The 24,624-nt window shown below is 46.0% G+C and overlaps 1 protein-coding gene across 1 annotated transcript in view; it reads right to left on the bottom strand.

Moving 5' to 3' along the window:
- The window catches only part of malt1 (MALT paracaspase 1), a 142,218-nt gene that overhangs the window by 88,401 nt on the left and 29,193 nt on the right, over positions 1-24,624 (bottom strand). The window contains exon 5 of the mRNA XM_038790594.1: positions 17,416-17,563. Within this exon, the coding sequence (XP_038646522.1) occupies positions 17,416-17,563 (148 nt within the window). The remainder of the gene's footprint in view (positions 1-17,415; positions 17,564-24,624) is intronic.

Below are 24,624 nucleotides of genomic sequence, written 5' to 3'. Positions count from 1 at the left end.
CATTCCAGATTAAGCAGCGTTTCACTTGCACCTCTTCCAATTTGGTCTATAGCATTCGCTGCTCCCAATGTGGTCTCCACTATATCGGAGAGACCAAATGCAGACTGGGTGATCGCTTTGCTGAGCACCTTCAGTCTGTGCGCATTCAGGACCCGGACCGTCCTGTTGCTTGCCATTTTAACAAAAGACCCTGTTCCCATGCCCACATGTCTGTCCTTGGCCTGCTGCCATGCTCCAGTGAAGCTCAACAGAAACTGGAGGAACAACATCTCATCATCCGGTTAGGCACGCTACAGCCTTCTAGTCTCAACATCGAATTCAACAACTTCAGATGATTAGCTCTACCCCACCTTGACCCATTTGTTTTCATCCCATTTCATTTCAACTGTCTCTTACCATTTATTTATTTCTTGTCTTTCTTAATATATATTTAACCCTTCCCCCAATCGTATCCACCTTACCTTACCCTTTCTCCCCTTTGCTTCTCCCTTCCCCTCCCCCCACATCTCCATCTGTCACAGTTTAGCCTCTGATGTTAGTTTCTCTGCTGTTTGGCCTCTCACACCTTTTGGTCTCTCTGGGGACTGCCATTAACTCTCTTTTCCCTTGGTTTCTGTGGCTATTAGCACCCGTTTCCCTGGGTTTCTGTGGCTATGACTCACCATGCTCGGCGCAGGCTTGGAGGGTCGAAGGGCCTGTTCCTGTGCTGTATTGTTCTTTGTTCTTTGGATGCCTTACGTACCTTTTTTTTACATTTCTCAGGCCAGATTGTCTCACCGGCAAGAAAGTGGGTGAGGAGTGGGAGGATATACACCCTGCTTCAGCAGTTAGGACATCCAGATCCTGACATGGCAGAAATATTATATCCATTGGCTGTAAGAACCCATCTTCAGCAACCAAGACAGAATGGCAAGAGATTGCCACCACCATGAACACAGCAGATGACTATTGAAAGACATGGATCCAATGTTGAAAGAGGTTCCACGGCTTGTACAGTGCAAGCACCAAGAGGTCCCAAGTGTGGTTCACATCTGTGGTGGGAGAGCTGGTATATCCTCCACCCCCGACCTCCACCCCTCCATCCCCACCCCCATCCTGCAAGCAGTCAGGATGACTGCCCTGCTGGGTGTCGAGGATTGAGCATCACTTGTTACAGGGGCTAAAGGCAGTGGTAAAAACATTTTGGTACAGAGTGTAATTATGTTGTTTGTTCACTGAGCAGATGGGGACATTGGCAGGGAGTGTAAAGGTAGAGTTGCATGATACGGGCACCGTGATTATGGTTAAAGGTAATTAAGTGTATCAGAGCTTTCTCTCATAATGTAAAGGGCTGCGTCTCATTCATTCTTTTTGTGTATCACACAGGTGCCACCATTGCTTGCTCACTCCCCTGGGCCACCTCACCCATCAGATGCCGGTGCAGACTCGATGGGCCGAATGGCCTCCTTCTGCACTGTAAATTCTAAGATTCTATAGGAGGAAGAGATGTCAGAGGAGGCCGGATCCCATCATATTTGCCCACAGTATGGCAACATGGATACCAGCACATTGGGGGGATGTAGCAAGTGTGTAGAGTCAGTGACACAGGGTGAAGGGTGCTACACCCGAGTTCAGGAGGAGGTGCCTGAGTCAGAGATATCTCTGCATTGTTCCCTTCAGAGGAGGGAGGAAATTCAGGATGATGCTTCAGTGGACAAGGATTTGTTGCCTCAGGAGTCACCTTTTGGGACAAACTATTTAGACCATCAGAAGCAAATGCGTAGACATTTGGCAGAGGTCCCTGAGGCTGGTTGATGCACAGTGAATGGGGAGTTCACTGCGGTGATAAGCACCACCTTCTCTCAGGAACTTGACCAACCATGACAGAATGACCAGTCTCAGGGAAAATCACATACAGCATCAGAATACAAGAACATCACTGCCGGTAAAGGGTGTAAGGCTCATTCAGTAATCTGGAGCAGTTCATGCAGAATATGAGTGCTGACATCTACGGAATACATGACGAGCTGCGTTTCTTAACAAGGTGACTGCATTGGTGGAATAGCGATTGCTAGAAAGGACAACTGATGCACAGCAGCAACCAGCCCCACCAAACCCAGCTGAAGGCCAACCGAGGGAGGTTAATGATAAGGGTGAAGGGACTGAGAGCATCTCAGAACCTTCACCTGCTGTTAATTCCCCAGCCCTAGTCTGCCTTACATGTGCCATTAGCAATAGATGCACTTGCAGAAATGCAGAACCACAATCTGAAGTAGGGCCCCAATGTGTCACTGCTTGACAAGGCAAGCCCCAACGCTCCTCAATGATATGAAAAATGAAAATCGCTTATCGTCACGAGTAGGCTTCAATGAAGTTACTGTGAAAAGCCCCTAGTCACCACATTCCAGCACCTGTCCGGGGAGGTTGGTACGGGATATATAGAATGAGAGGTGAGCAGCTTGTCTCCTTCACCTCCGAGGCAGCATGGGGGTCATTTTATGGGAGCATTCACAAGTGCAGGGCACATCGTGCCTTGATCACTAATGGATTAATTGTAGTGACACTATCACCTTGTACACTGAAAATGTCTCATCTTGCTTTTGCACATCGTGTCAGCCATATTTATGACATTGATTTTAGTTATGCACTGTTGGTTTTCTCTCTTGTTGGGGGATGGATATTTTCTTTGAGGATGTGTGATCTCCATGTTAAAGGTTTATCATGTGAAATTTGCTCACCAGGGACTGGCTGATAAAAATTTAATCTGGATTAGCAGGCTTCGGATGGCCTCCTTTTACAAGGAATCATCCAAGGCTCAATCAGCCAAGGACTCTTAGCTGGTCTGCCATTACCAACCCCTCCCTCCTCCTCCTCCAAGTCAGATCCCCGCGCCTGGAGAGGGGTCTCTTCTCCCCATCATCTTCCCCCTCAGGAAAGATATAGCTTGGGCCTGGCTTCGGCCCGCTTTCTGCTGCTCCATTGTATGTGGCAGCACAGTCGCACTGTTGCTTCACAGCTCCAGGGACCCAAGTTCGATCCCCGGCTTGGATCACAGTCTGTGCTGAGTGTGCACGTTCTCCCCGTGTCTGCGCGGGTTTCCTCCAGGTGCTCCGGTTTCCCCCCAGAAGTCCTGAAAGACGTGCTGTTAGGTGAATTGGGCATTCTGAATTCTCCCTCTGTGCACCCAAACAGGCAGCGTAGTATGCCGAAGAGGGGCTTTTCACAGTTAATTCATTGCAGTGTTAATGTAAGTTTACCTGTGACACTAATAAAGATTATTATTACGCAGCTCACTACTACTATTCGGAGATATTGCTGATTTCCTCCTGAGCAGTCAAGTCACCTGAAGTGCATTTTGAGAATGCCGTTAGGCTGTTCTTGGGTCACCACATGCTGTTGTTATGGCACAATTCGTGGTCCGTTCATAGCCGCCTGAAGGAGGTTTTCATCCACCTATTTAACATGTACCCCTTTTCCCCCAGTAGCCAAAGGAGGACTTGTGTCAGTGTTTGAAAAAGTCGAGGCAGTTATGATTCCTCAGGGTGAATAAATTGCAGCAGCTTTCAGGGTGCTGTGCACAGACATGTAGGAAAACCGTGGTGCAGTAACACACCGCCTGCACATTTGCAGAGTGGAAGGAAATCCTGTTCACAGAGGTGTCAGGTTGATGAGATGGTGCCCTTACGGTGACACAGGTGAGGCCGAATGCCCGATGTGCTTGAGGGAAGCCTGCTAATTCTGCAAATCCTCTGGCACTCTGCGTCTGTGCCCCCATTCCCATTGTGAAGTAATGTGCTCTCCCACCTGAGCAAAGAAGACATCAGTGACTGTCTCGAGGCTGCCGTGTGCAGCTGGCTGTAAGTTGTTGTTAACATCTGGGGTTGAGGCCTGGAAAAATCCAGTAACATAAATATTCAGAGCTATGGTGACCTTGAGAACCACTGGCAGGACACACGGATCGGCAGACTGTGGTTCAAGGTCTTGCTGGACCATGGCCCATATGTCGGTGACCAATTTCCAGGTTAACTTGAGCCGCCTTCTGTACTGGCTCTCGGTCACATTGAGATATGACCTCTGCGGTTTTACGTCAGGGTAAAACCTGGTTGTCCTTCTCCTCCTCTCCCTCTTCCCTAGCGAGTCCCTACTCTGGTCACCTCTTCTGACCTCACGTTGGTCACACTCGTGTCTCTAGGGCATTAATGCGCTAAAGATGCCTCCCCCATTTTGCAGCCTCTTTGCCACAATAAGCTTGGACATTCCATTATGAGTTATGTTTCAGAAATCTGGGTGACAAAAATGACATCCAACAGGAAACAACTGCACTTTTAGATGCTGCCTCCATGAGTCCCCATTGTTCCCTACCACCCCGGCAAAAATGGTGGCTGCCAGGTACAGGGATAGGACTTCTGGAATTGGCTCCAGCGCTATTTTGGCGAAGGCGCAGACACCTCCCATCATTGCAAAAATTTGGGTCGCAATCTCCAATTTTCTCCAGTTGCCAAAGCATTCATGTGGCTGGTGCCGTTGAGCTTCTGGTAAATGATAACTCCCAGGATGTTGATGGTGGGGTGCGATGGTGGTAATTAAACATCCAGGGTCACAGTGAGGAAAGTATTATGGAGCATTATTAAAGGGGAGCAAAGGAAAGTTCTAATGCTCAGTGTATGGTAAGGGAGTGTCAACATGGGGAAGTGTAGTGAAACAAATTTAACTTCTAATTGAAGAAACAGAAAATAAACTGTCCAACTTTGCAGATATCAGCAAACAGGAAAGGGAGGGGTTCAAATGTTGGGCAAGAAGCAAACCAATTTGTACGCTGTGCGTGAAAAAAATAAATGTGAACAAATCCAAGTAAATGAGAAATGGTAATGCAAATATATGATGACTACATTAGGAATACAGAACATAAACAGGAAGAGAATGTGAGGGCATTGGCACATTATCCATTTAAACACAACACATTATGCAGTAGCAGAACGGGTAGTTAACTGCACCTTTGGATGTAGAATAAGGAGAAGACAGCACAGATCCCAGAAGGTGATAAACCAGTGGGAGGGGTTGCCAATCCCCAGCAGGAATCTTCATCAGAGGACAGAGTCATCACAGCAAAGATGCAGACCAATTGGCCCATCAACTCCATGCTGGCTCTATGTAGAGCAGTCCAGAAAGTTCCATTCCCCCGCTCTATCCCTGTAGCCTGCAAGTCCATTTCGCACAAGCATCCATTCAATATCCTTTTGAAATCGCTGATTATCCCCCTTTTTAATAGCCTCATGGGCACCAAATTCCAGGTTATTACGAAAGATTGTCCCACATCCCCGCTGCATTTTTTGCTTAAAACTTTAAATTTCTGTCCCTCGAAGCCTTGTACCATCAGCTATATGGGAACAGCTTACTCTGGCCTGAATTTTCATGCAAATGGAGAAGCTGAGTCAAAATTTGAAAGTTGCAATTATTAACTGGGCTCTGCTATTTTCGCAGGATGTTCGGGAATGTGGGAAGGTTCTGAATTGCACATCCATAGTTCATGGAGCCACCTGCCAACATAAATCAGCCGCTGGCTACACTCGTGTGGTTTTGGTGAGGTAGGTACCTGATACCTGAAGTGTGCAGATTAGACCAGTGTACAGATTAGAGCAGGTCTGAACCTTGTGGATTCGTTTGGATAGCCAGGGTATCATTTTTGAAAGGTATCCCCTTTCATGTCAGCTTGGAAACCATTGGGAAAGGTCAGGCGCCTCTTGGGTTTGTTATAAGTAGACACAAATGTACACAAAAAGTGCATAATCTCATTGGAACTGTCAAACCTGTCAAAGAACTGTCAAGCTGCACAAGTGTCAAACTGCAAAGGAACTGTCAAAACCCATTGGAACTGTTAAAGCTGTAAGGGATTTAACTCTGCTGGCGTCTAAACTTTAAACAGGTGTGGAGATTAAAAAGAATAAATTGACTGAGGGCTGTCAATATAAGATTTTGCTGCATGAATGATTTTACAATGTAACAATGTAATGGGGCATCTGTTAGGGGAGCAGTTTGACTAAAATTTGAAGTGTTTACAGAATAGATATGTTTGTTTTTATAAGAGATTATTTGAAGGAATTGTATTGAATGTTTTTTAATCAATGCGAGTATATTTTCAAATAGTGGCTTTCAGGCCGCCCCTCCCCATTTCTGACCCCCGCCTCACCCTCCTAACCTTGGTAAGGCCCTGGGAATTGCTCCTCATCATCCCCTCACTAGGTGAGGGGGGGGGGGGCGGGGTAAGGTTCGATCACTGGCAGTGCCAACCTAGAATCCGGGCACCTTGGCACTGCCATCCTGGCACTGCCCCTGCCAGGGTGCACCATCCTGCCCGTCCCTGAACACCCAGTGGTGTCCAATGGCCTGGGAGACAACCCCCCACCAAATACTGTTACACCTGGTCCATGTTTGTGTGGACCAGTACTAAACTGTATCCTGGCGAAGTCTCCCAGAGGCCTCTCGCGAGATTCAGCGGCCTTGTCCCGACACCAAATTGGGCGCGACGAGGCTGCTGAATCGTCTTTGCACAAACATGTGATCTGTTGACCGTACACACAGTCAGGTTACAGAAAATCTCCTTCTTCACCAGACCATTCCAAGCAAATGGAGTCATTGCTGATATGAGGTGATCATGAATAATGCATTTATCTTTTGATTATGTTTCAGGCTAGCTGAGGAGATGGTCGCAAACTTACCTATCCCCAGGTAATGACGTGTCTGCAACACGATAAAGGTAAGACTGATCGTTTCAGTGATGTAATTGACAGATTAAGCCCATCACCTAGACAGTTTCCTCAGAAGAAAGTTTCAAATCTGAATGTATGAGCTACAGAAGAACTGGAGTAGTAACTAGGGCGCAATCCTAGGTTAGGCAGAGGCGGGGCGAGCCAGTGTTCTTGTATATATTATTCATACACAACTGGTTAAGTCAGGATCAAATGTCGTGCCTTTCATAAATGAACAGCCTACTAATGCTCTGCTTAGAAAATTTAGCAAGCCCAACGCTATTTTGCGGAGGGGCGGATCTAAGGGTGTAGTCCTGCTTCTTCCAGGTTCATACTCGAGTAAGTATATTTTGAAAAAGCTTCACCTGGTTAGTTGCAGTCCAACAGGTTGCATTCTAAGGACAGTGGTTCGGCAGCAAATAGGCATATTAATCCTGAACCCAACAATACCAGCACCGACTGCCTCTGAGGAAATCAGCTTTGTGGGGGAGGGGTGACACAGACCGGTATTAGCCATTTATGTGCATATGCTAAGGACCAAAGCCTTCATGCCAAATTCTTTTGATCTTTGCCAATATGCAGGTGGACACACCTCTGGCTCCTCTTGAACATTCACTGATTGCCCACCATATTCATGGCTTCAGAACCTTTTTGGCCGGACAGGCTGAGACTTTCACTGACGTCTCAGTTCCCTGTCAGTTCTCTCAAGATTACACAAAGTCTGGACTTTCAGTGCCACTGACTCACCCCTCACATGACTTAACTCGCCCCTCACGTTCCATTTACTGTTGGCAAACCCCCAAATAATCCTTCTCACACTGCACCCTGGGGATTGGTACCTGACCCAATCCGACGTGAAGGCGCCTGTTTCCAGTTTAACTGTGGTGGGTACTGGGGATCCAAATAACCTGCCCTGGTAGTAATCTGTATATCTGCAGGTATGTTAGGGGTTGACATCTGTAAGTAAGTGCTAGACAACCATTAGATGGCAGCACCAGATATATGTATATAAGCTACACTCAGAGGGTGTTCCTGCCTCTTCGTATCAGAAGTGACTAGGAGTGACTAGTGAACAGTGTTAGAGATATAGCTTAGTGAGCTAGTGTAGGTAAACATTATATATACTGCATCTTATTTATCATCTTCAGTTATAGTTGCAGAAGAGCAAATAAACTCATTGTTATTTATAATCGTTACTCAATAAACAGTATTTGCTGAAGTTGAAGCTACTGAACATGAACCATCCGACCATTCTGGAAGTAAGCAAATGAGTAACAAGATATTACTACACATAATATAACGTGGTACCAGGTCTTGGCTTCGAAAAAGCTAACTAAATAGATTAGGAAAATCAAGAAAAGAAGAAATTATTAGCAGCCATACAACTGGGGAAGCTTCGCAGCAATCGGATCCTTCGCAGAAAATCACTTTGATGGACCACGCACAATCCACGTCAACTCAAGACAACCGGTAATCTTAATTCTAATTGGAAATTGTTCAAGCAACAATTTCAAATCTACCTAGAAGCTACTGATTTAACCACCGCGAATGATGCTACGAAAATTGCATTGCTTTTATCAATGGCAGGACAGCATGCAATTCAAATATATGATTCATTACTTACTCTGAAGGTCAGGACAAAAGCAAATTTGATGTGATACTAAGTAAATTTGATGACCACTGCAAAGTTCAAATAAATGAAATTTTAAAGATTCAGATTCAACAAAAGATTGCAGAAACTGGGGAATCATTTACAAGCTTTGTCACCGATTTAAAATTAGTAGCACAATCTTGTAACTCTGCAGCATTACATGACTCGCTAATCCATGATCAAATTGTATATGGCATTAATGATGAAAACCCAGAACCCTGCATTTGCGTACTTCGTCAGGAAATGTGAGACGGAGACGAAACTGAGTCACATGCGATAGAAAGACTACGTCATGACATGTTATCAATGTTAAAAGGAAATATCCAGCTCATGGTAAATAATGTTCAAACTGTGGAAAACTGAATCATTCTGCATCACAATTTAGATCTTCATTCCAATTTCAAACTCCTGAACAAAAATACAGGAACGTCAATGTTTGGAGTGTGGATTCAGCGGAGAAAAAAACCGAAGAGAATTTTTCGTCAGATTAAGACAATTTTTCACTTGAAAATACATTTTTCGTGGGAATCATAGAAAGATGTGAAAAACCTAAAGCATCGACAAGCAATCCTCATCAGATCAACACAATCAAAATTAGCAATAAATGGAATTCTGTAGTTCAAGTCAACAATTATCTCATAATGTTTAGACTTGACACAGGAGCTTCAGCAAATCTACTGTCAAGATTGGATCTCAGTAAGATTCCAGGAGAACCTGAGATACTTGCAGCTGCATGTAGACTGAAGGACTACAGTAGCAATCAGATCGCTTCAATAGGATCTTGCCATCTGAAAGTCACCAACAAACAAAGTAAGACAAAACTATGTTTGAGATCATTACGAATGAAACATCCTCATTATTAGGCGCACAAGCTTGCAAAGACGTGTTGCTTGTACAAAGAATATACACAGCAACTGAAGCCACACCAAGTGCGGATGAATAAATCCAGCAAATCTTACAACTGTACCCTGATCTATTCAGAGGCATGGGTACATTATCGTTCCAGTATAAAATCTTACTCAGGAAGGTTGCCAAGCCAGTTATTCATCCGCCTAGGAGAATTCCTGCTCCTTTACGAGACAGGTTAAAACTAGAACTTGACCGACTTCAATCACAAGATATTATATCTCCAGTCACACAACCAACCGACTGAGCCATCTCATTGGTTTGCCTAAAAAAATGTCTGGAGATCGTCGCACCTGCATTGATTCCAAAGATCTCAATAAGGATATACGAAGGGAATGCTATCCCATACCAAAGCGCGAAGAAATCACAAGCGAGATAGCGAATGCTCGCAACTTCACAAAACTCGAGGCTTCACAGGGATTTTGGCAAATGCAACTCAACAACTCGAGCAGACTATTATGTACTTTCAACACTCCCTTTGGATGAATTTGCTTCAACCGTATGTCGTTTGGAACAATATCAGCATCTAAGATATTCCACAGGATCATGGAACAAATGACAGAAGGAATTGAAGATATGACGTATACGTTGACGACATCATAATTTGGTCCACAACCAGGGAAGAACACATCAAATGCTTAAGAAAAGTATTTGAACGCATCAACGAGTTCGGACTCAAACTCAATCAAGCAAAGTGCACATTTACACAATCTTCATTGAAATTCTGGGAGATACCATTTCTCATCAAGGTGTCAGACTTGATGATACAAAGATAGCAGCGATTCAAAACATGAAAACTCCAGAAGACAAGAAAGTTGTTCTGAGGTTTCTGGGTTTTGTCAATTTTCTTGGCAAGTTTATATCAAACCTGTCATCAAGAACAACTGCATTGAGAAATGTAATCAGAAAATCAACTACTTTTGAATGGACGCGGAGTTATCAGGAGTGGACAGATCTAAAAACACAACTTATGACTGCACCGATACTCACTTTCTTCGATCCAAAATGAGCAACTAAAATATCCACTGTGCAAGTCAGGATGGAATAGGCACAGTTCTCTTACAACAAGATGAACGCTCTGATTGGATTTCTGTAGCATATGCTTCAAGAGCGACGACAGCAACTGAATGCAGATATACACAAATTGAGAAGGAATGCCTAGGATTGTGTAAAAGAAGAGCAAGACAGGGAGTCTACTGGTCGGGTATAAACAGGGATATCACTAACATGATGATAACCTGCGAAACCTGTCAAAGTCACCAACCTGCACAATGCAAGGAGACCCTTCAACATCACGAACTGATCACATCTCCTTAGACAAAAGTCGGGATCAACCTCTTCCACGCAACTGGTCGAGACTACAGTCTAATAATGGATTCATATATTTTTTTAAACAAATGATTTTATTGAGGTATTTTAGGCATATAGAAAAAGTGACATTGTACAGTACAAAAAAAAAGAAGTCAAGTCACAAATTAAACATAGTGCAAACCACGGCACTGTTCACGCTCGGACCTGTCTAATGGGTTATTATTCTAACTATCCAGAAGTAATGAAACTTCCAGACCTGACATTTTTGGGCAGCATGATAGCATTGTGATTAGCACAATTGCTTCACAGCTCCAGTGTCCCAGGTGGGATGCCCGGCTTGAGTCATTGTCTGTGTGGAGTCTGCACGTTCTCCCCGTGCGTGGGTTTCCTCCGGGTGCTCCGGTTTCCTCCCAAAGTCCAAAGATGTGCAGGTTAGGTGGATTGGCCATGCTAAATTGCCCTTAGTGTCTGAAATTGCCCTTAGTGTTGGGTGGAATTACTGGGTTATGGGGATAGGGTGGGGGTGTGGGCTTGGATAGGGTGCTCTTTCCAAGAGCCAGTGCAGACTCGATGGGCCGAATGACCTCCTTCTGCACTGAAAATTCTATGATTCTATGACATTGAATTCAGTAATCAGCATATAAAGAAACATTCCCAAGACATGGAATTCTGGAAAGAGTAATGTTGGACAATGGTGCATTTTTTGCAAGTTTGGAGTGATTGAATTCTCGAGGAAATATAACCAGGCATGTGACATCCAGTCTTCACTATCCTCAATCCAATGACAAGGTAAAGAAGGGTGTTCACATAATCAAACAGTTGTTAAGTAAAGCAAATGACTTAATGTCAAACATTAATCTTGCTTTATTGTCATACAGAGCTAGTCCTCTATCTTCAGGACTCGCCAGCACAAATGATATTCAAAAGGGATCTCAGGACTACCTTACCAGCAATCAGATTCCAGAATCTGGATCGTCTACCTGTTCTAAAGAAAATTGAAGAACAAAGTTCAAACTAACAGACAGCTCAATTAGATCCACTGACAAAGGGCAAGCTTGTCAGAATCAAGAATCCAGAAGGAGGATGGTCTGCTCCAGCTACTATCATTAGGGAAGCAGCTCCACGATCCTATATTGTCAAATCTGCCGAAGGAGCAACTTTCGATGCAACAGACGAGCTTTGCAGAAAATTAGGCTTCATCAACCAATATTTCCAACCTTAAACTTCAATGACTCACTGTTTCAAGAAAATCTGCTGCATACCAAGAAACCAGATGGCTTGCACAAAACTGTCATAGTTTCAGACTCACCACGTCATCAGTTGAGAGGGTCAACACGAAGGTGACAAAAACCTAACAGACTGAACTTATAATTACTGAACTTATAAATATTATGCTGCTATGTCATTATTCAACTTATGTTTGTTCAGATATTCATCTCATAATTCATACTTATTTGTTATACAATTTTTTCTATAGCATAAAAATGTGTTAGAAAATGGGGATGCAGTGATCTGTATATCTGCAGGCATGTAAGAGGTTAACATCTGTAAGTGCTAGACAACCACTAGATGGCAGCATCAGATACATGTATATAAGCTACACTTGGAGGGGGTTCCCACCTCTTCGTATCAGGAGTGACTAAAGAGCAGAGTGTTAGATATAGCTTAGTGAGCAGGTGTAGGTAAACATTATATATACTTAATCTTATTTGTCTAACCTTCAGTTATAGTTGTAGAAGAGTGAATAAACTCATAGTTATTTATAATCATTACTCAATAAACAGTATTTCCTTAATTTTAAACTGGTTAGCTTTTTAATCTGGTTGGCTGCTACGAGGAAAACTGATGCATTTTTAAAAACATAGTTAAGAGATCCTCATGCCATTAAATTCACCAGGAGAGCTGGGTTCAAGACATTTCTGGAAACACATGTTCCCCACACCCTCCCCAACTCTCACTAAATATCTGCATCACTTTGTATAACTGAGTAAGAAGTTGTGCCTTGATTTAATGTGCCATTTGATAAAGAGGTGCTCGACCTCAGGTGCAGCTCCGAAGGGTCAGCCTGGATTAAGTGTGTAGACTCTCTCTGAAGTGGGGCACAATGTTCCGGATCACCAGTTGGTGTTGAAAATCGGGCCAGATTGGCACAATATAAAGTTGTTTTCGATTTTAACACCTGGATTGTGTTAGCCTGAGGTACTCTGAGCCCTGTGCCGGGCCAGATAATTTGCCGCAACCGCGCCATGACGCCAGCGCGCGATTCTCCATGGTGCGGAGAATCGGCGCCATTTGCGGCAGCACATTTGGGGGCGCCGATTCTCGAGCCTGGATGGGCCGAGCGGGTGCGCGGATATGACAGAGTCGCACCGGCGCCGTTCACCCCTGGTCGCTGCCTTCACCAGCGGGGGGGCCACCGATGGGGTCTGGCCCACGATCGGGGCCCACCGATTGGTGGGCCGGCCTCTTCCCCCGCCCCCCCCCCCCCCCCCCACCCCCAGGCCTACTTCCTTGCGCAGCCGGCCCCTGAACACTGATGTCATGTTGAGTCGGGGCCAGTGCGCTAAAGAAGTCCCCTGCGAATGCGCAGGTTGGCGCGGCCCAACAGTGCATGCACGGGTTGGCGCGGCACCCATTTGGCATCGGGAAAGGAGGCTGGAGCAGCGTGAACCGCTCCAGCGCCGTGCTGGCCCCTGTGGGGGACAGAATAGTTTGTACCTGGGCCCAGTTCGCACCGTCGTGAAACATGACGGCGTTTACGAGGGGGCGAACACTTGGGCTCCATTTGGGAGAATCACCACCCCCATGCCTATTCACCTCATGTTGCCAAGCAACAGAATAAATTTAAGCATGGAGATTGCCTTCTCAATTACAACAAACCTTTGAAAATCTTTCCCAAAATGAGTATACTAGCTGTAGCAGTTTCCAACTTGGGAGGTAGTTAGTGACCAATAGCTGCTGCTGGCTGCAGGCAAATAGACAGAGGCATCATGAGGCAGGCCCAGCCGATGGAAAATGAGAGCAGGAGGCCGCCGCTCAAGGGGAAATCCTTTGTGCCTTCCAGCAGCATGCCAGAGTCAGCAGACCACAGAAGCAGCTGGTGATTGAGTGGCAGCTGGAGCTGGGATTGGCGGCTCGCTCCAGGCTCAGAGGTTGCAACAGAGGCTTGAGCAGGACGCTTCACTGATTCTTCCCTCCCCCAAACCCCTCCCCCCACCTGCAAGCCTCCCCATCCCCCTCACTTTAAACACAACTACACTAGTACCGATCTCACAAGTGGAAAACCTCAGCAGTTCTGACAGAAAAAGAGTTCCAAAGAAGAGTGGTATTGGACATGAAACATTAATGCTGTTTTTTTCTCGACAGATGCTGTCCGGCCTGTTGAGTTTTTCCAGCATTTTCTGTCTTTACTTCAGATCTCCAGCATTTGCAGTATCTTGTTGACTTATAAAATAAGAACTGCTTACAGATCTAATTGAATTCAGCGGTGATGCGTGAAATGCAATGATATTAATGTGATGTGCATGACACAGGGGCTGGTTTAGCTCACTGATCTAAATCGCTGGCTTTTAAAGCAGACCAAACAGGCCAGCAGCACGGTTCAATTCCCGTACCAGCCTCCCCGGACAGGCGCCGGAATGTGGCGACCAGGGGCTTTTCACAGTAACTTCATTGAAGCCTACTCGTGACAATAAGCAATTTTCATTTCATTTCATTTTCATTTCATTTCATTTCATTGTTGTAAAATTCCATCTGATTCACTTATGTCCTTTCAGGGAGGAAATCTGTTGTCCTTACCTGGTCTGGCCTATATGTGGTACCAGATCCACAGCAAGGTAGTTGACTCTTAAATGCCATCAGGGATGTGCAATAAATCTGACCCAACCCAAATTTTCATTTCATTCATTTCATTTTCATTTCATGAGCGAGTGCTTGCATTTGTGCATTTTAGTTTTCTACGAAAGAATGTGCCAGTGCCACTTATGAGTTACAAGGATATGCAATGCTTGGAATGTATGACAATTAATTTGCACATTCCGTTAGTTTATGATGGCATCACAACCCATGTGTGTAAGGGAAGAGGTTTATTAAACTTTGCTGAACCCCAAGGTTTACTTTACATCCCTGAAACATATCCAGTTAATGCTAACATAAATCTATACAGCTACAGATCTTGGGAGAGAGAAGATAATTTCATAGTATTGTCACAGCGGACAGTCTATACCATAAGAACAAAGCTTTGCTGTCTATCCTAATACAGTTCTTGTGCAATTCATTGAGTCTACCACCTCAGATTTTTCTCAACACCAGCAGCACCAGTGACAGGCTTTCAATCAGCTGGACATATCCCTCGGCAAGTACAGGTCAATTTGTTCTCTCTAATCTATATTTGGAAGCACAAAAGCAATAATTGCTCTGCTCAGTAATTTTCACAATTTATGAGGACGTGCAGACCATTAACTTTACTGAGATCCAAGTAACAACACAGTTGTATCTTCCCCCCAAGCCAACTATTTTCAAAGGTACCAGCCACTGACTCATAATTGAATCACATGGTTTGAAATGGGCCATTATAAGACCCTGATATTAATTCAGCAGTGATGCATGTAATGAAATGATATTAATGTGATGTGCATGAGCGAGTGCTTGCATTTGTGCATTTTAGTTTTCTATGAAAGCATGTGCCAGTGATGAGAAATTTTAATGTTTTTTAACATAGGCTCAGGCATTCAGGGAAAGGAAATAAGGAGACTTAATTGCGTGTTGTTTAAAATACATAGTATGGCAAAAGTTTGACTCTTGCTGGGGTATAGCTGAGGTACAGCCTGGCAACCTGCTGGTACCTCTCTATTGTGATCATTCCTCACTGTCAACATGAGACTGTGAATGTTCATCTCTCCGGGATAGCACAGCCAAATCTGTTCCTTTATTCACTCAAAGAACAAAGAAAAATAGAGCACATGAACAGGCCCTTCAGCCCTCCAAGCCTGCGCCGACCATGCTGTCCGTCTAAACTAAAATCTTCTATACTTCCGGCGTCCGCATCCCTCTATTCCCATCCTCTTCATGTATTTGTCAAGATGCCCCTTAAACATCACTATTGTCCGTGCTTCCACCACCTCCTCCAGCAGCGAGTTGCAGGCACCCCCTAACCTCTGTGTAAAAAACTTGCCTTGTACATTTCCTCTAAACCTTGCCCCTCGCACCTTAAACCTATGCCCCCTAGTAATTGACCCCTCTACCCTGGGAATAAAAGTCTCTGACTATCCACCCTGTCTATGCCGCTCATAATTTTGAGACCCCTATCAGGTAGCCCCTCAACCTCCAGCGTTCCAGTGAGAACAAACCAAGTTTATTCAACCTCTCCTCATAGCTAATGCCCTCCATACCAGGCAACATCCTGGTAAATCTCTTCTGCACCCTCTCTGGTAGTGTGGCAACCAGAACTGAACACTATACTTCAAGTGTGGCCTAACTAAGGTTCTATACAGCTGCAACATGACTTGCCAATTTTTATGCTCAATCCCCCGGCCAATGAAGGCAAGCATGCCGTATGCCTTCTTGACTACTTTCTCCACCTGTGTTGCTCCTTTCAGTGACCTGTGGACCTGTACACCAAGATCTCTCTGACTGTCAATACTCTTGAGGGTTCTACCATTCACTATATTCCCTACCTGTATTAGACCTTCCAAAATGCATTTCCTCACATTTATCCGGATTAAACTCTATCTGCCATCTCTCCGCCCAAGTCTCAAAACGATCTACATCCTGCTGTATCCTCTGACAGTCCTCATCGCTATCCGCAATTCCACCAAACTTTGTGTCATTCGCAAATTTACCAATCAGACCAGTTTCATTTTCCTCCAAATCATTGATATATACTACGAACAGCAAAGGTCCCAGCACTGATCCCTGCAGAACACCACTAGTCGCAGCCCTCCAATCAGAAAAGCACCCTTCCATTGCTATTCTCTGCCTTCTATGACCTAGCCAGTTCACCTCTGATCCCGTGTGACTTCACCTTTTGTAGCAGTCTGCCATGAGGGACCTTGTCAAAGGCCTTATAGACAACATCCAATGCATTAATCATCTTTGTGACCTCCTCGAAAAACTCTGTCAAGTTAGTGAGACACGACCTCCCTTTCACAAAACAATGCTGCCTCTCGCTAATACGACTCCTTGCTTCCAAATGGGAGTAGATCCTGTCTCGAAGAATTCTCTTCAGTAATTTCCCTACCACTGACGTAAGGCTCCCCGGCCTGTAGTTCCCTGGATTATCCTTGCTACCCTTCTCAAAAAAAGGAACAACATTGGCTATTCTCCAGTCCTCCGGGACATCACCTGAAGACAGTGAGGATCCAAAGATTTCTGTCAATGCCTCAGCAATTTCTTCTCTTGCCTCCTTTTGTATTCTTGGGTAAATCCCATCAGGCCCTGGGGAATTATCCACCGTAATATTTTTCAAGACGCCCAACACCTCGTCTTTTTGGATCTCAATGTGACCCAGGCTATCTTCACACCCTCTCCAGACTCAACATCAACCAATTCCTTCTCTTTGGTGAATACTCATGCAAAGTATTAATTTAGTACCTCGCCCATTTCCTCTGGCTCCACACATAGTTTTCAACAAGTGCCTTGGGTAGCAATAAAGACTGGAAAGCCTGGCTGAGTATTTTGTTCTTACCCCAGCTAACATTAGTTAACTCCACACAAACTTCCTTCTTGTTATCCATGTACAAATCACACTCCGAACTAATATTTTAGAACTATAGGGTACAGAATATGTCACAGGACATATTTTCAATGGAGGTTGTGACTTACCGTAGGCAGCACTGAAATTATAAACTTCCAATTGCACCCAGATACTAAATTCAGAAGAGCAGCCACTGTTCACTCTGCAGATGTACCACCCGGTATCATTTATAGTGACTGGATTAATCACTAGCTCTGGGCCGTTGCCATTTGGTACCTACGTGTCAACAAACAGAAAAAACAGTTACGTGCTTGTCCAGTTCCAAAACTATCGATCCATTTTTATAAACTATGAATTGATCGCCCATGGTGCTGCCAACAGGAGAAAACGCTATTGCTTCTGTGCATGTCCACTAATTAATTTCTCATTCTCCACTAGTTAAGTTGTTTGCAAGTTTCTGCATTGTTTTATTTATTTAACGTGACATTTTCTGTTTGGGTAAATAGTAGTTCCGGTGAGAATTTACCAGGTCATTGTACTTTGAGGAATTTTTACACTGCAATGTGACATTCAACACAGGAGACAGATTTTATCCCTCAGAGATGATTCTTTGGAGGTTATATAATGGAATTATATTTTGGAAAATATTAATCCAGGATACTACATTAAATTAAACTCTGGATTCCCACTCCGCCACCCAATGATTCAGCAGGGAAAGTACCTCTGTGAATGTCGGCTGCCAAGCAGCCATTTAGTATTAGTGGCTGGAGTTAGGGTTAGGGTCATTGAGACACGTTGCCTGGTTCTTCTTCTTTGGCATCACTATGCAGGTAGTTCTTCTGAAGCAGGTGGGAACAGGAAAGGGGAAGTATGAACGGTGGAGGATATTAAGAGTGGTGGGTATGAAGGGTTGGAAAGTATGAAGGGTGGGGAGGTAGGAAGGGTGGGGAGGTATGAAGTGTGGGGCCTGAAGTGGGTGCATGGATATGGGCCTGAACAGGGGCGGGGTGAAGTGAGGGCAGAAAAGAGTGGTGGCCTTAAAGGTGGGAGGGTCCTCAGTGGCCACACAGCAGGGTATGCTCACTTGGGGGTGTGGTGGGTGCTGCCCCGATGCCAACAAGGATGGATCGGGGGGGGGCTGGATCACACTTGTGCCTGGGTGATGGTGGTGGTGTGTTGGTGGGGTCGGGGGTAGGAGGTTACATGGACATTTAGTGATGGGTGGTGGTTGCCCCTCTGGGGTCGAGAGTTGGGTGTTGCCCATAATCTGCGACGAGTTACGATGTCTGTGGGTGGGAGGTGTGGGGGACCCAAAACTTAATTTTGAGATTTGGGCACCCTTTAAAAAAGGTGTCCAGATCTCAGAGGAGCCAGTCATGCCAGCGTCTTGAGTTCCCCACCAGAAGAAATTCTATGGGCAAGATTTACCACCATGTCCCACCGGAATCGGGGCGTAGATCCAGGGAGAGGCCTGCCCTGAGATTCCCTGTGGCCATTACGCCTCACGAGATGTGGATCCTGCCCATTCGCCTGGTTAAATGAGTTTAGAAACCCACGTGGCCGTGCTGACACCGGGTGGAATGGCCACCCGGCATCTATCGGCCTCACCCACCGAGGAGACCCCTGCCTGGCACTGTTCAGCACTGGTCACCACAAATGGGGATCAGGCAGAACAGCGCTTGGGGGTGGTCTCCCAGACGATCGGAGGCCCCTGGTGATCAGACTCTGGGCAGGGTGTCACCCTGGCACTACAGATGCCACCTGGGCACCTTGGCAGTGCCAGCCTTGCACCCTGGCAATGTCACCCTGGTAGTGACACCCAGGTGTCAGCCTGGCACTGCCACAGTGCATAGGTGGCACTGCCAGGTTGGCTGGGGCACTGCCAGGGTGCCAGGCTGGCAGTGCCAAGGTGCCAGGTTTGCATTATGCCCAAGCCGGTGATCGCACCCTGTATGTCATGCCCTTGTGGGTGGGGTGGAGGCCCTCAGAGAATGTTCTTGCAGGTGAGCTGAGGAGTTGAGAGGGTTCCATCAGAGGGTCGAAAGATCAGGGCCCCATTTAAAAATGACATCCCGATTGGAGCTCCTCAATGCAGGAAATGGTGCTAAAGTCTGGCCTTGACCCCATTGGGGGCCGAAAAAGCAACAGAGTGCCATTAGATAGCGGGGTTAATCCCGGCGCTACAAGTGCCAAGAACAACCTTCGCTAATCCCGCCCAGAACAGAACGCTGATGTTTTTGGATTAGGTCGCACCCCAAGTGCGGGATATTTCAGTCAAAATCTCCCCAAACTCCAATAAAGATGACTAAACATGGGTGAATTATGATCTACATCAGAGTTGCCGGACAATCTGATTAATTGGCAGCCCTGGAGTCCCAGCAGTATCACTGGGAGCATTGTTCACTGCTGAAACTAAACGCTGTGCCAGCAGTTGAAGAGCCAGAACCTGACAGTGCCAGGAGGAGGTGGTGGTGTAGTGGTATTGTCACTGGACTAGTAATCTAAAGACCCAGGGTAATCCTCTGTGGACTCAGGTTCAAATCCCTCCACTGCAGATGAAACCATTGTTGATTGTCATAAAATCCCATATAGAACATAGCACAGAACAGGGCCTTCGGCCCTCGATGTTGTGCCGAGCAATGATCACCCTACTCAAACCCACATATCTACCCGTAACCCAACAACCCCCCCCCCCCCCCCCTTAACCTTACTTTGGGGGCAGCAGGGTAGCATGGTGGTTAGCATAAATGCTTCACAGCTCCAGGGTCCCAGGTTCGATTCCCGGCTGGGCCACTGTCTGTGTGGAGTCTGCACGTCCTCCCCCTGTGTGCGTGGGTTTCCTCCGGGTGCTCCGGTTTCCTCCCACAGTCCAAAGATGTGCGGGTTAGGTGGATTGGCCATGCTAAATTGCCCGTAGTGTCCTAATAAAAAAAGTAAGATTAAGGGGGGGTTGTTGGGTTACGGGTATAGGGTGGATACGTGGGTTTGAGTAGGGTGATCATGGCTCGGCACAACATTGAGGGCCGAAGGGCCTGTTCTGTGCTGTACTGTTCTATGTTCTATGTTCTAACCCAGAGGAATATGGAGTTGTGGGGTGTAGAGTAATTTTTAACTAAAGTCATCTTTTCATCACAAGTAGGCTTACATTAACACTGCAATGAAGTTACTGTGAAAATCCCCTCGTCGCCACATTCCGGTGCCTCATTTGGGTGTAGAGAGGGAGAATTCAGAATGCCCAAATTACTAACAGCACGTCTTTCGGGATTTGTGGGAGGAAACCGGAGCACCCGGAGGAAACCCACACAAACACAGGGAGAACGTGCAGATTCCGCACAGACAGTGACCTAAGCCGGGAATCGAACCTAGGACCCTTGCACTGTGAAGCAACAGTGCTAATCACTGTGCTACTGTGCCACCCACGGTGTCATGGTGGCATTCCAGGGGGTTGGGGGGGAGGGGGGGGGGGGGAGGGTAGGAGAGCTGTTGGTAGTGGAATTGGAGCCAGTAATGGAGGCCATCCCCATCTGCAGTCCCTCCACCCACTGCAGTTCCACCCTTGGCCTGAGAGAGAGGGATGGGTGGGGGTGGGACGGAGGCGGCAGGAAGATGACCAAGGGAGGAATTTGACAGGTACCCTCGCTGGCAGACCCACTGAAAGGGGACCATAAAATTCTAACCATGGGGTCAAACGGATATAAGGTAATTTTACAGCTGATATCAGAAATTTTTTCGACACAGAGAATGTTCAACACACAAATGGACTTCCTGACAGAGATGAAAATCCTTGAGTCATTTAAAAAGCCATTAGCAATGGGAGGAATGTAGAGCTATTTTAGATGGAAGAATTAAGGTAGGGTGAATGTCTGTCTCTGTTTATAGTGATCTTGCAAACTACAGAAATTGCAGACTATTACCCCATGCGATGGAGGAGGGCTAATCAATTGTCATTAAGAAGTTAGGTTGGTCAAAATGCCTCGACACAAAGCATGGAAAGCTTTGTCACAAGGTGTCAACATAAAAGAGACCAGTGCATTATTTAAGGGAGGCATGCATAAGCTCTTTGAGAAAATAGAAATAGGGGTTTATGGGAAAAGATCAAAGCAGTGGATTTTGTTTTGATTTGTTCTAATGAAGACTGGCATGGATATGGAGACTAAATTCAACTGAAGAGGTTCCTGGTTGCAGAAATGGATGGCAGGCTGGCAACAACAGGAATAAAGAAGTATTTTTTTGAGAACAATTTTACTTTTAACCAAATCAAGCATATTTTATATGACAATAATAAAGTAAATTCCGCAGTTTGTTAGAGTTATTGCAGACATATTAAGCATTTTTTCTGTTGTGTGCTTTCTGTGTTAAAAGATGAAGCCAAATGGCCTGGGGGTGCAGACTGACTGATCGGGAGGTTTGTTCCCTATGGGTCTTTGCTTATTAACGTTCACAATGTTCAAGCAAAGGGAATGAGTCTGTCAGTACCTGGTAAAAAACTAAAAACTCGATTTTCACATCATTACAATTTTAATCCACTCTACATTTGCATAAAACACTCAAGCATGATATAAATGAGATGACTGTGAATATAAAAAAGAACTACGCTTTTAAGAGTTAAACACAATGAAAATGTAAACTCAATTTATAATCTGAACTCAGAAAAACTATTCCATGAACAAAAACAAAAGCTTCCGAAGATAACCATCTGTTCATGAATGTAATTAGTAAGATTTAACCACCTCTGCAATTATGCTATTCAGTTTGTCTAAGATTTTGGCTGCTGTTATGCTACATTACGTACCTCTGATCGCCAATTGCAGTTATACTGTATCTCAGGTCGCCTGCTCCAGAATGAATAACAGCTAACTGTATTTGATTGTACAGTGGAGAAAGAAAGATGTTGGCTGGAATTTTACCATATTTTGGCAAGGTTCCCATTGAAATTGGGGTGTAGCTCTCCAGCTGCACACACCAGTTTTCACTCCAGATACTGAGCCACTTCAAAAGGAAAAAAAATGAGCGTGCGCGATTTACTCTGTCACTCTGGCGAGGTGGGTACTGATAGAGCCGACACCCCACTCCACATCTTGGGGTGGCATCTACAAAGGGCGTCCAATCAGAACTGAAACTGGGCAGCACCCCACATCCCCAGCCCCCACAATGGAGGTATTGGGAGCTCCCTACCCCCGCCCCCCCCCCCCCCCGACAATGAATCAGGCGATCTCCCCCCAACCAGACAATCATCTGGAGCTCCCCCGCTCCCTCAAACCGGAAATCATCTGGGCTCCCCCATCCCACCCCACAGAAATATCATTGGCTTTTCACCCCTCAATGGCCACTCCCTCCCTGCAAGATCCCCCCCCCCTCCCCCCCCCCCCGCCACACATAACTAGAAACCTTCTCCATGGGGCTCCTATGAGGGCCCACCCCTGGCACTGCCCCTAAGCACAGGTTTACACAGTGCCAACCTGGATGCAGGGCACTTTCTGGGCATTTCCCTCTCCCCCTGGGGGTGATACTTACCTTCACGCCCCCAGAGGGATCTCTTTGACTGAATCTCCTTTATTCAAACCTGTTGTAAACCTCACTGGTATGAATATTCAGGGAGGGGGGGAATCATGTGTATTACAATGACTTTCTCATTCTTTGTGGGTGGAAACCTCATAATGTCACTGGTGAGGGGCGTGGGAAAAAGAAAATTGGGAGAGACAATCTCTCCTGATTGCGTTTCCCAATTCTGTCCAGATTTTGTGCCCACGTTGTCGTTTTCTTTGACATCAATCACAGGTTGAAAATCGTCCCCAGTGGGTTGAATTTTATGTGGAGCCTGTTTTTGTGTGCAGGAAGGGAGTTGGATCTCCTGGAGTTGATATTGAGTCAGGATCCTATCATCATTCAGCCCTTTTCCAGGTTTCACCTGGGCGTGACTGAAGACAGCCAAGTAATTAAGGGAAAACTAATAAGGAACGGTTTTAATCCTCAATTCTAAATTTAATAGGGCAGCTGCTTTCTGAACAGTTAGCAATTTGCACCGTCACTGAAGTGAACATACAGCAGGAAGAGATTCTTCAATAAAACTGAGATGCTGGGAAAACTTTGATCGGTTAGGGCCAGGTGACAGGCCACAGTTCAAAGCACCTCTTCTCTCATAGGGCTTTCATGCTAGCCAACTTGTTGGAAGGCAATTCATCCGTCTAGCACGTCACTCACTTTCAGTTGCACTATCCTGCTCCCAGCCTTCGCCATGGCACAGGAGTACTTTATGCAGCTCTACCTTGCACCTATGATAGGGGCAAGACCACAATTAATACAACTGCCAACAGCACCAGGAGGAGCTGCTTCTCCAACTGCCTCAGCATAGGCCCTCCACACAGATCCAGCTGGAAGGAGGCAAGATCTCCAATAAAGGGTCTACAGGCAAAGGCTCTATTGACAAGTGTAACACCAGCGCCTCAGGAGGCTCAGGCTTTCACAGCAGGTTATTGCTGGCAACTACAACCTCCTGGAACAAGACCTCCTTCCCAGGTGGGTACACATTGGCAATGGCCAACAATGTGGCCGTCGCTGGAGGGCCACCCATACCACCAACTTCCCACATCCCAATCGCTGCCCTCTCACGTTTCTGTCTTTACCCGGGATTGCGCATTCTCCACTCCTGTAGAGGCAGAATCCAGAAAGTTGCAAGTGTTTAAAATGGTTTGTGAGGAGAGAAGAGAAGGACAACATTTGTGGAGGGAACCTGTGAGGTCCGGGTGCAAGAGTTCAATAGGATGAGAGTGAATGTGAGTGTTGGCCGTCCAGATGGGGATGTGAGAATGTGGTTGGAGAGAGAGGAATGAGTGGAGCTGCAAGGTATGTTGTCCCAAGGAATGCTACGAAGCAATGGAATTGTCTTTTTTTAATTAAGTGATCAGGGAATGATCCTATCCAGAGGGGTTCAATGAACAGACGGGGTTTTTTGGACACACCCGCCTGGTGACCGGAAATTCCTGCCTGAGGTCAACGGACCTTTACTTGGTCCCCGTCCAGTCTGTGGCGGGCGCAGCTGAGGAACCCAGCTGAACGTCTATCAATACATTTTGAATTTGTTGGGGGGGGCATGGTGGCACAGTGGTTAGCACTGCTGCCTCACAGCACCAGGGACCCGCGTTCACTTCCAACCTTGGGTGACTGTCTGTATGGAGTTTGCACTTTCTCCCTGTGTCTGCTTGGGTTTCCTCCGGGTGCTCCGGTTTCCTTCCACAATCCAAAGATGTGCAGGTTAGGTGGACGAGCCATGCTAACGTGCCCCTTAGTGTCCAAAAGGTTAGTTCGGACAGCCCGAGTGGGGCCTCGAGGAAGTGGAG

The sequence above is a fragment of the Scyliorhinus canicula genome, chromosome 3, assembly GCF_902713615.1.
Source record: "Scyliorhinus canicula chromosome 3, sScyCan1.1, whole genome shotgun sequence".
In the NCBI taxonomy this organism is placed as follows: domain Eukaryota; kingdom Metazoa; phylum Chordata; class Chondrichthyes; order Carcharhiniformes; family Scyliorhinidae; genus Scyliorhinus; species Scyliorhinus canicula.
The sequence above is the reverse complement of the archived record's forward strand: the minus strand, read 5'-3'. Positions and strand labels throughout refer to the sequence as shown.